At 38.3% G+C, this 12,387-nt stretch overlaps 1 protein-coding gene across 1 annotated transcript in view; it reads right to left on the bottom strand.

The window, feature by feature from the left end:
- Positions 1-12,387, bottom strand: part of sh3rf1 (SH3 domain containing ring finger 1) — a 220,052-nt gene that overhangs the window by 161,342 nt on the left and 46,323 nt on the right. The window contains exon 2 of the mRNA XM_028802191.2: positions 7,958-8,472. Coding sequence (XP_028658024.2) covers positions 7,958-8,440 — 483 coding nt within the window. The 5' untranslated portion in view covers positions 8,441-8,472. The remainder of the gene's footprint in view (positions 1-7,957; positions 8,473-12,387) is intronic.

Below are 12,387 nucleotides of genomic sequence, written 5' to 3'. Positions count from 1 at the left end.
CATGTGCAAATCTTTGCATATCTTTTCTGTGTGTAAATGAGTTTCCATCTGACATCCGCAAACTCCACAGACAACAACCAAGTCTGGGACCTTCCACTCTGAATTCAGGAGGCAGTAGCATGCGGTTTAATTTCAAAAATGGAATGTGTGTAACTAATTCAAAATGCATTGTTCACCAATCTCGTCTTAGTATATCTAAATATACTTTACCTGAATATACTTATCATAGTACATCTAAATATTAAACTCCATTATTAACTCCCATACACATTAAATAAGAGAAAACAAGTTGTAAGTACTCAAAAGACCCACTCTCATTTATTCTGAGCCCCCTTAATAATTAGGGATCTGGCCAAAGATAACATAATTCAAAATCCAGCATTTCCAACAGAAGAGAAAAAAGAAACTCAAAATGCTACTTCACACATACAGCATTAACTGAATGTTATGTGACCAACCTTGTCCACAGGTTTCTATGAAAAGAGAGAACAAAACTGGTGAACAGATTCCACTACAAACAATTTTATTACTGATGTTGGTGTTCCTGGTGGTCTATTAGGTCCCATTTGTCAGATGTATTTGTTTTCCAAATTATGCTCATGCAAGACTCTAATGCCAAACACGACAATAAAATTGTACTCATTAATGGCATATGGGTATGCTAGTCTAAAGCACAGGGAGGAGCAGGTCAAAAGCTCAAGCTCATCTGAGCATTCTCCAGTGCTCCACTGTCCCAAACAACAGGATTTCTGGAAAATTGGTATTTATGCTAAAATATTGTTAAATAAACCATGTCATACCAGCTTACTGTCAGTATATGACTGAATATTTGAAATTTGTTTAAGATGACAATAATATTTTCGGATTTTCTCTTTAATAAACATGTTGATGTAGTTTGCTGTAATTTTGTCATCTCCATTATCTTTTAAAACATGAGAGAACATTTTGTTCCTGGCTGACACCTTAACACGGGATGAGTTAAAGACACAAAAATTGTAATGTTTGGGTGGAACATTCCTTTAAGATATTCTTCCTCTCTAGCACAGACCTGTTCAAACTTAAAATGCAGAAAACACCTAAGATCATGGCAAAATTGAAAAGAAAGCATACTTTAGCTGTCACAGGATCCTTCTATTTTAGGTTCACAAAATCAGGAGAAATTACATCAGTAATTCTAATTTCTTGATTTTTGAAATGGAATCAGCTTATGCTTAATGACACACTGTACAGTCAGGTTCATAAGTATTTGGATGTTGACACAGTTTTCATAATTTTGGATCTGTACAGTACCACACTGGATTTCAAACAAAGAAATCAAGATGTGGTTAAGTACAGACTTTCACCTTTTAGCCATGTGGTTTAACAAAAATATTGTATGAGTTGTTCAGAAAAGACATTTGTTTTATATATGGCCCCTCTATTTTCAGCGGCTCAAAAAGTATTTGGACAGCCTAACTACCATAAATATAATGATCATTTTCAATAATTGGTTGAAAATCCTTTACAGTTAATGACTGCCTGAAGTCTAGAACTGAGGCCATCTCCAAGTGCTGGGTTTCCGGTCTAGTGATACTTTGCCATGCCTTTACTGCAGATGTATTCAGTTGCTTCTTGTTAATTGGATTTTCTGTAGTCATTTTTGTCTTCAGCAAGTGAAATGCATTTCCAATTGGGTTGAGTTCAGTTGACTGACCTGGCATTTAGGCTGAGTATTAGCACTGATGTCCTGATTCATTTTGTTTCCTATTCACAATGCTCAGATTTGATTCAATATTGATTTTATCTTGACTGAATTAGCATGCACTAATACATTTGACGTGGTGGCTTGTTTAGAGATTACTTAACCATGCATAGAGAACATTAGTATAATGTAACAAATTCCAGTAAAACTTTATTTGAAGGGTGTCTACATAGTGACATTACAACACAGACATAAACATGAAATTACATTTAAGAAGGAATACTTGCAATGGCCAGTTAACATCAGTATTTAGAAGATATACAACAAAATATCATTGCTCTTTCAAAGAAAAAAAAAAAAAAAAAAAAAAAAAAAAATCACAGCACTGCGCCACATCAGAGTCCACACATGTTATGGTGCAGCTCTTTCTTTTAATACAATGCAATGGCATCTACTTTATAATACATCTAGCTCATCTTACGAATACAATAAAATAATCAAATATTGCTTCTTAAATAATAAAATGTTATTCAATAACCTATTAGAGTGTTATGAATCTCCATGTAGACACCCTTCAACTAAACTGTTAGCCAAATTTATTTCCCAATTGGACATATTAAATAATCTTGAATTAGTCAAAATTAAAGATACAGCGGGAAGACTCATGTATTTCTATAATTCTTCATTTGCTCACTTGTAGCTGTCATGTTAATCAGTCTCAAAAATGTGTCACATCAGACAAAAAAGCAAGCATTTTAAAATGTTATCTAGAGCTAATGCTTGTTGACAGCGGTACTGAATGATTGGAACATAAAAGAAAAAGAACCGGCCATCATGATTGGTAACTCTGCTATTATAGGGCTATTCGATTCGGCTGCTTTGAGCACACATTCACTTTTGTATCGCATGGTGTTCTGAAAATTGCAACAATTGCCCGCTTGCTTTGCTGGGTCAGGCACACTGCAGACTTTTTCCACCATAGCAGTACCACTAGCTAGCCACACGCTGCTTCATTAATGGGACTTGACAACACACAAACATGTGACTGATGCAGTCACCACAATGAAACAGCACATTGGAAATGCTAGAAAAGATTTTGGAACAACAGTGAGTCAACTCAGTAGCTCTGTATATATGCAGCAATGTTGCTCCAGGTTTGACTGGCATGCAGCACGCTCTTCTGCAACATATTCACCACAAGTGCCCAGTCATTTTTGATGGGGGATTGTCATGTAGTAATCTGATGCCCTGGATGTCCACAAATCTGATTTAAGCATAGAAGACACAGATTTCAGTTAAAGAGGACACACCATTTAATGCGAGACAGTAAAGTGCTTTTTCTGAATAAAGCCTTAACAGGAGCATTAGCATCATCTACTGGATCGGATGCCAAAAACAAAGAAACAAAACCACACATACAGTAATTGAGCAGGATAGAGATTAAATAGATCGATTTAGAGACTTTTAAAAATCGATATCAATTTAAAAGATTAAATCAGAAAAATCAATATTTTTACCCAGGCATATTGGCCATTGAAGAATACTCCAGTTTTTTGCTTTGAAAAAGCACTTGGTTTGCTTTCGCAGTATGATTTGGATGATTGTCCATCTGTACTGTGAAGTGCGGTCCTATCAGTTTTGCAGAATGTGGCTGAATCTGAGCAGATAGTATAGCCCTACACACTTAACAATTCACAATTCATCCTGCTACTTCTGTCAGCAGTTATATCGTCAACAAACACCAGTGACTGACTTTTCATTTGCAGTAATGCATCATCATACCATAAAACTGCCTCCACCACGTTTCACAGATGATGTGGCACTCATCGCATCATGAGCCATTTCTTTTCTTCTCCATACACTTCTCTTTCCAACATTCTCATATACAGTATATTGACCTTAGTTTCCTTTGTCCAAATATAATTGTTCCACAACTGGAAAGGCTTTTAAAAAATGTTTTCTGGGAAAGTCTAACCAGTCCTTCCTATGCCTGAGACTTAACAGTGGTTTGCACTTTGTGGTAAACCCCGTTTTACTTCTCTTAATTGTAGACTTTGGCAATGATAGGTCTACCTTCCAAAGAGTGTTCTTGGTTTGGCTAAATGTTGTGAAGGAAATCTTCTTCACTAAGGACAGAATTCTGCAATCATCCAGCACAGTTCTCTTCTGTGGTTTTCCAGACATTCTGGTGTTGCAGAGTTCACCAGTGTGTTCCTTCTTTACAAGAATATGCCAAATAGTTGATTTGACCAATCCTCATGTTTCATCTATTCTCTAAAGGGTTTCTCTCATTTTCTCTGCCTAATGATGGACTGTTTTTACTTACATGGACACCTCTTTGGAGTTCATATTGAGAGTTCACAGTGACAGCTTCAAAATGCAAATTTACACACTTGGAATCAATTCCAGACATTTTACTTGCTTAACAGTCAATGAAATAATGAGGGACCTGTTCCCACTTGGCTATGGAGCAGCTTCTCAGTCAAATGTCCATATACAGTACTTCTGAGCCCCTGAAAATACATGGACTATGAAGAAAAATGGCTGTCATTCCTAAATAGCTCATACAATATTTTTGGTAAATCCCATAAATTAAAGCTGAAAGTCACATAATGAATGCTTTATTTCAAATCCATTGTGGTGGCATACAGAGCTAAAATTATGTAAATCGTGTCACTGTCCAAATACTTATGGACCTGACTGTACCTAGACTATTGATTGGTCATTTGTCCTTCAAGCCAACCATATTTTCAAGATTTGCATTAAAAAATTACAGCAAAGAAAATTTCCTGAAAAATTCTACAAATATAAATTAGCATCTACAATAAAGCACCTCACCTATAGCTGGCTACTGCCTTGTATCTAATCTTCCTGGAATAAATGCTGATCTATACAAATGGACTAAACTGATCTGAAAGGAGATTGATTTCCAATGAATACCTAAAAGCTTTATGTATATTTATAATTTAATCAAAAAAAAAAAAAAAAAAATCTCTACACATACTTAATCTACAGCACCCTCAATTTCTATATATGTTAAATTTGTACTGCAGTCGAGCAACAATCAAGTATCTTTTTGATGAAAATTTTGATAAACTCTAAAATGCAATAAAAGTTAGTGATAAACATTGTGAAGCGGAAACGTGTCCCCATAGCAACTTGCTGCTGAAACCAGTACGACTGAGTGCCCAGCAGCACAACGAAATGGTTAAACATTATAGTGAAGGTAGGAAAAAAACTGAGAACAAAGCGTTTTAAATATGAGGACTTACCATCAATAGTTAGCGTGTGAGGGGAGGGGGTTACTGTAGTCCCTTATTCTCCAGCTGTCTCCTTGCAAATAAAGACGCGAGCGCCAGTCCAGATGCCATTTTAAACGTGGTGCTTTGGTCAGGCGCTTGCGCCGTGCTCAAGAATCTGGGAACAGATAGCTGTGAGGGGAAAAGGTTTTTTTTTTTTTTTTTTTTTTTTTTTTTTTTAAAGGCATTGAGTTTTGTTGGTTTAACATTTTTTTTTTGAGTTTGTTATTTCTGAGACCACAGATGTAAGAAAGCACTTTTGGTTTGTTGTTATTGTTTCTATTGAGCAGGGTTAGGTTTAGTTTGGTTGTGAAGCCTTTGGGTAATTTTCCCCCTGAAACAGAATACAGTTAGTGTCGTCCTACAGCAGTGGGCTTCGGGAAAGAAATGATAGCGGCTTTATAAGGTGTGGGATATTGTCCGCTAAGGGGGGGACTTGGGATTACAGAGGTGTGCATGGGCTGCTTGTGGGGAGAATAACAGTCTCCTATTAATCAGTTCAGGCTCCTGAGTGTTTGGAAGTTGGAGGAACTCAATTACTTAAGACTGCTTCAGAGCCTTATTTCTTAGTTAATGGTCAGGCAGTTTTTTTTCACCCCTAGAGAGGGAAAGCTGGCTTTGAAGATAAAGCCATATTTTGATTATTTTGGGGGGGGGGGGGGGGTTCTATTTTTTTTTTTTTAAACTATGTATGTACTTTACTGAAGTTTATGGGTTATTTTTTTTTTCTTTGTAAAATTTTTGTGCGAGAGTGTGAACACTATATATATTCCTGCCCAGAACTTTACTTTCCAAAGGACTGATATAATAAACAGAGGATTCTCTTTATCTTCCTGCCGTAATTCTTTTGTTTTGACTCTGCTGACGTCAACTTCCGGTCCTGGTCAGTCACAAACTACTAGCTGGTTACCTACTCCCGTAGGCAGCTTGGGACAAATATATCATATAATCATTACGCTAACCCAATAGAAGATTCTATAACCAATCACTACAGAACAATTCTGATTTTAACCATACTAAACTCTTTTTAGTGCTTAATACTGCACAGGGTAGGCTCATGTCTAGGGGTACACCCACATGATACCAGGTACATGACTCAGTCCATACACTGACAGCCCATTAAAAAAGGAAACCAGCTATTTTAATGACAGACAGTTTAGCTGATCAGAGCAACCCGGTCTGCTTTACTCTGGAATGTGAAAGAAACCTGAGCAACTGGAAGAAACTTATGTGAGCAAAGGCAGACCCCTTGAGGCTGAGATTGACCTCATGACCCTTTAGCACAGCCAACAGTAGTAACACATAGCATTTTCCCTCTCCACCCATCCATCAATTTTCAATGCAATACTTCAGTCCTTTTGTTTTATTACACTAACTGCTATATTAAAAATATACATCCTCTGACCAAAAAAGACAAAAGCTGCCAGGTTTTCGGTTGCGACAGAGCACCTTTACAGTCTTTCATTAGAAATAACCTTATTTAAAATCAACATAAACCCTGTCATTTAACTTTTTTTCCTTTTTTTGTTTTCCAAACAAAAAAGATTGGATTTATAGAAAAAAAGCTATTGGGTGATCACAAACCACAAAGAAATCCTGCAGTCATGACAACCAAACAGTAAACAGGCACTTCTAAAAGCAGATGACGGGGCTTCCCTCTTCTTAAAAAGCAAAACAAAAACACAGCCAGTAGTTTCACCTGGCTTCTGGAAACAAGGAAGCAGGTATTTTGAGTGCCATTAATAAATTTAATTCAGCCATTCAAGACCAGTCTTGAAGTCTGAGTTGGTGCCAGATACTGAAGCAAGGAGCTTTTTGCCTCACAGCTATATTTAAACAGCGCTTGGAAAAAAGAGAAGAAAATACTTTGAATGCCTGCATATTGCTGCACCCTAAGGCACATATTTAATTTCAGAAGGATATTTAAAATTAAGAGAAGTTTCACCTTCAACCAAAATATTCACGTTAGCCATTTAAATGACCTAAGTTTAGTAGGCATCTCTGACAAACATGATTTGTTTGAATAGGCAATTGGAGAAAGCATGACAATTAAATAAACGCTCTCAAAAAATATAAATCAACCCTTGACTTTCTCATGCTCCAGTAATGGATTAAACTACAGTAAATGTCTTAGCAAACAACTGTAAAAGCCCAGTAAATGGAAAAATAAATAAATAAATAAATAAAGCTACATGAACCAACACCTATCCCATAAGTAAGACATCATTAGCACGTAAACAGAAGTACTCTGGTGCGTCTTTTTACCTGTAAATACTGGTCTATCTGCTCCTAGCTGGATATGTAAATATTGCATTTCAGACTTTCAACTAACTACCCCACCCTTAAGGATAGATGTACAATAAAACAAAAAGTTGAATAAAAACATTGTGCACTGTTTAAAAACATATATGCACTTCAGAGACACAACACAACACTAAAAAGTTTAAAATTACCTCTGCCTGCTGTATACTACTTCAAAGAATAAAAATCTTTGCACTAAAAAAGTACAAAGAAAAGTCTTCCCTGCTGAACATAAACTTCACATTACACCGCAGTGAATGCTACTTTCTGTTCTCCTCTTCGATTAACCTCTAGGACAAGTAGTTTTATATGTCACCATCTCAAAATGATGACAAAAGCAAATGATAAAGACTCAAAAAACACCAGAGTCATGATATATACTCTTACTGGTTTAAACAGACAGTCAAGCAAATATTACACTGAGCAAACACTACACTGGAAACAGATGGAAGTAAAAGCAACTCTAAGTTAACCTCCCAATTCTCTGTCATGAGCTCTTTATATCAGTTGAGCAATTAACCGAATCCACTCTCCTGCTTCAAATTAAATTATAGACACAATCTAGAATTCATTGTACTGCCCAAAAGTGGTGTGTGAGAGAAAAAAAAAAATCAAGATACATAGCACTAATTCCTGAAGTCTGTCAAGGTTATAATTTAATAAAATGAATACTCACCCTGACTGGGGGGCTTCTAGCTTGTACCCGTTGCTGCTGTCCACCTGAAACTCCCTGAAGATCCCGCAACATACTATTTTGTGACCGTAGTGCACTTCCATTGTTGCAGTTACCACTGGTGCCATTGGCGGAGCCTCCCCCTCCAGTGCCTGGCCTTCTTGGTCTCTGTTTGATCCCATCTAGAAGGCGCACCAATAGGATATTGCTAGGAAGCTCATCCACACTACAGTCCACAAGAGTCCTGCATTCAGGGCAGCGTAGTTCACTCCTAGAAGACAAAATCCCCAGCAAACAGCGCTTGCAGAAGGTATGTTGGCAAGGCAAAACCTTAGCTGAAGCATCTAGGCGTTCTAAGCAGACGGGACACTCCAATAAGTCCAATAGGGCAGATTCATCCATTGCAAAGCCCTCTTCAGAAAAGGTTAAAGCAGCATAAAGTATATGAAATTTTGACACGAGTGCGGTAGTCTGATCACGTGACATCCATTACTCCACAGTCAGCACACTAGCTCCATCTTTCAGAAGAAAAAAAAAAAAAAAACAACAACAACCACATCAAATGGTGCTACTTAGAAAAGCAGTATACAGACAACATTTAAATATAAAATCAAATTTTCAAACCTACTTAATTCAATTTAGGGCTGCTTGACCAGACAGCTGGCAATACTGGCCAATTCATCATCAGTCCTTCGCAGGGCCCATTCACCACACGCATAGACACGCACACCCCCCACTCACACAGGCCCAATTTACAAATCGTCTATTGACCTAGCATGCATGTTTGGGGATGTGACAGGAATACCCAGATAGACATGGACAGACCATGATAACACCATCCCTCAATTACTGGGAGTGGGATTTGGACCCTGGATGATCTATGAGGTGGCAGGAGATCTACGGTTATTTTAGTATTATTAATTACATACATACCCCCACATACAGTAGAAAGATTACAACATATCAAGCTGCACATTTCTTCAAACTATAAGGAGAATCACACAGTATTGGTATCACATTACCTTGTATTACTGTAGTAACAAATTAATAAAGCAAATTGAACCCATTTCAAAGCATTTACAAAAGAGCAAAAGGACTGTTTCTCCAAATGACTATACTCAGCACAGCAAATAATAATGTTCAAAGTAAAGGTAGGAAAAAAACAAACATATAAACAGCTTTATGGGGTAAAGTAACAAAGAAATTTCTATGCTTAATGCATCAGTTTTAATATTGATTAATCCACTGATTAAACAGGAAACCAAACTGAAATAAAACACAAGTGATAGTGTTTCTGGAAACTACATGGAATAGGCAGACCAAGTAATAAATTGAGAAGTGTACTTGAAATAACCTCCTGCACTTTGATTCAAAGTACCGAAAAGTGTCAAGTACATACTGTAGAAACCCCTGATCACAGTTCTATACCAAAGCCATCTATATCCAAAATAAGTTTTCTTTTTGCGCTCAAAACACAGCTGCAACCACTGTAATGCACACATACGCCCCATTAGTTAATGTGCAATTGCAGTTATTTTCCTTAGCTAGGCATTCTGTGAGAATCTGATAGAGGATTTAGAATACTTAAGAGCACTTGCACCTCATTAATCATGCAGCTTCAAGCCTTCAGGAAAAATGCAGTGGACTATTGCAAAAAAGTTCTCATAACTCCAACTGTAAAGTGGGGGAGAAGAATTGTACTGCTTTAAATGCTTTTGTTTTACCAGCCTCACAGTTCCATCATGTTTATGGAACTATGCAAAAAAGACAAACGATTCTCTTCAAATGCAAAAACAACAACATACTGCCTCGCAGTAAGGAGACCTAGGTTCACTTCCCGGGTCCTCCCTACGTGGAGTTTGCATGCTCTTCCCGTGTCTGTGTGGGTTTTCTCCGGGTGCTCCGATTACCTCCCACAGTCCAAAGATATGCAGGTTAGGTGCATTGGCGATCCTAAAATTGTCCCTAGTGTGTGCGTGTGTGTTTCCCGAGATGGACTGACACATCTGTTCCTGCCTTGCGGCCTGTGCTGGCTAGGATTGGCTCCAGCGGACCCCCGTGACCCTGTGTTAGGATATAGAAGGTTGGAAAATGACTGACTGACTGTGTAGTTTTTCATGTTTATATTATACACCCACATGGGCCCCACATGCCTGACAAAGTTGGGGCATGGTACTAATGAGACAACAGATGTAGTCCTGGGGGATCTCCTCCCAGATCTGGAGCAGAGCATCACTGAGCTCCTGGACAGTATGAGGTGCAACCTTGCAGCGTCAAATGGACCGAAACATAATGTCCCAGAGGTATTCTATTGGATTTAGGTCAGGTGAGCATGGGGGCCAGTCAATGGTATCAATTCCTTCATCCTCCAGGAACTGCCTACATACTCTTGCCACATGAGGCTGGGCATTGTCGTGCCACCAGGAGGAACACAGGACTCGCTGCACCAGCATAGGGTCTGACAATGGGTCCAAGGATTTCATCCCGATACCTAATGGCAGCCAAGGTGCCGCTGTCTAACCTGCAGAGGTCTCTGCGTCCCTCCGTGGATATGCATCCCCACCTCATTGACCCACCACCAAACCAGTCGTGCTGAACAATGTTACAGGCAGCATAATTTTCCATGGCTTCTCCAGACCCTTTCATGTCTGTCACATGTGCTCTGGGTGAACCTGCTCTCATCTATGAAAAGCACAGGGCACCAGTGGTATACCAATTCTGGTATTCTATGGAAAATGCAAATCGAGCTCCACAGTGACAGCAAGTGAGCCCAGGGCCAAATAGAGGACATCGGGCCCTCCGGCCACCCTCATGAAGTCTGTTTCTGATTGTCTGGTCAGAGACATTCACACCAGTGGCCGGTTGGAGGTCATGTTGTAGGGCTCTAGCAGTGCTCATCCTGTTCCTCCTTGCCCGGAGGAGCAGATACCGGACCTGCTGATGGGTTAAGAACCTTCTGCTGCTCTGTCCAGCTCTCCTCGAGTAACTGCCCATCTCCAGGAATCTCCTCCGTGCCCTTGTGACTCTGCTGGGAGACAGAGCAAACATTCTGCCAATGACACATTTTGATGTGCCATTCTGGAGAAGCTGGACTACCTGTGCAACCTCTGTAGTGTCTAGGAATCGCCTCATCCTACCAGTAGTGACACTGACCATAACCAAATGCAAAACTAATGAAAAAACAGTCAGAAAAGATGTTTGGGAAAATGTCAGCAGCCTTCACCTGCTAAACTATTCCTGTTTTGGGGGTTTTGTTGCCCCTCTAGTTCACCTGTTAATTTCATTAACACCAAAGCAGCTGAAACTGATTTAACAACCGCTTCTGCTACTTAACTGACCAGATCAATATCCCAGAAGTTTCACCGACTTGATGCTATACTCTGATTAAAAAGTGTTCCATTAATTTTTTTGAGCATTATATATAAAAATTTCAGTAAGTCTGTTGCAGCATCACACAAAAACCACCACACATTTCTAGAAAATGTTGCAGTTACAGTATTTCCTGTATAGACTTAGATTTTCTGCATATACATTTTTAGAAAAAATGTAATTTGAAACAGCATCACTGAAAGTTACATTTTCAGTTGAAAAAATTAACAAAATTAACTCCACTACATTATGCCTTATTGAAACTGTTGCGAAGGAATGTTTACTTAGAATCTACTTTATCTTGTATCTTATTCTACTATATAAAACCAGTAAACCCCCAATTCTCTAAAGAATCGCAAATCCAAGAATGGCAATCACTTTGTTCCCTCCAATCTTTGGAGGGATGAAAAATGATGGAGGGTGGGAGCGTCCTGGGAAAGTTTTCATTTAATTAAATAAATATATTTGTACTAAAATTAACCAATTTATTAAAAGTAAAATTGAAATATAGTTGTTATATCACTTAAGTCCAAAATGTCTTTGAGTTGCTGCACTTATAAGTAAAAAAAAATATCGGCGTGCAAAGGTTTAAATGAAGTAAATTGGAAATAAAAAATTCATAAAATGGTAAATTCAAAATAGTTAATCAAAAATTTCTTTATAAACAACATTTTTGGTAAAGATGGTTTCCTGTCCGTGAATTAGCTCTCCCTGGTATGGAGTAGTTAAAACTTTCACTTTAACGTCACACGAATGCCAGACTCTTGAAAAGGCAACATAAAGTTGTCCATGTCCAAATACAGGCTCAGACAGGTAAATGCCTACTTTGTCCATGGGTTGTCCTTGGGATTTGTTGATCGTCATGGCAAATGCAGCGTTAATGGAAAATTGGCATTGTTTAAGTTTAAAAGGTAATTCCAGGTCAGAACTTGTAAGGTCAATTCTGGGAATCAAAACAGTATTGCTAGTATGGGATCCCGTAAGCACTTGTGCCTCAATATTTTCTCTCATGCTGTTCAAGACCAACCGTGTACTGTTGCATAAACCTTGTTTAGTATTAAGGT

This window comes from Erpetoichthys calabaricus, chromosome 5 (assembly GCF_900747795.2).
Source record: "Erpetoichthys calabaricus chromosome 5, fErpCal1.3, whole genome shotgun sequence".
In the NCBI taxonomy this organism is placed as follows: Eukaryota; Metazoa; Chordata; class Cladistia; order Polypteriformes; family Polypteridae; genus Erpetoichthys; species Erpetoichthys calabaricus.
Note: the sequence above shows the minus strand (reverse complement) of the source record. Positions and strands in the feature narration are given on the sequence as shown.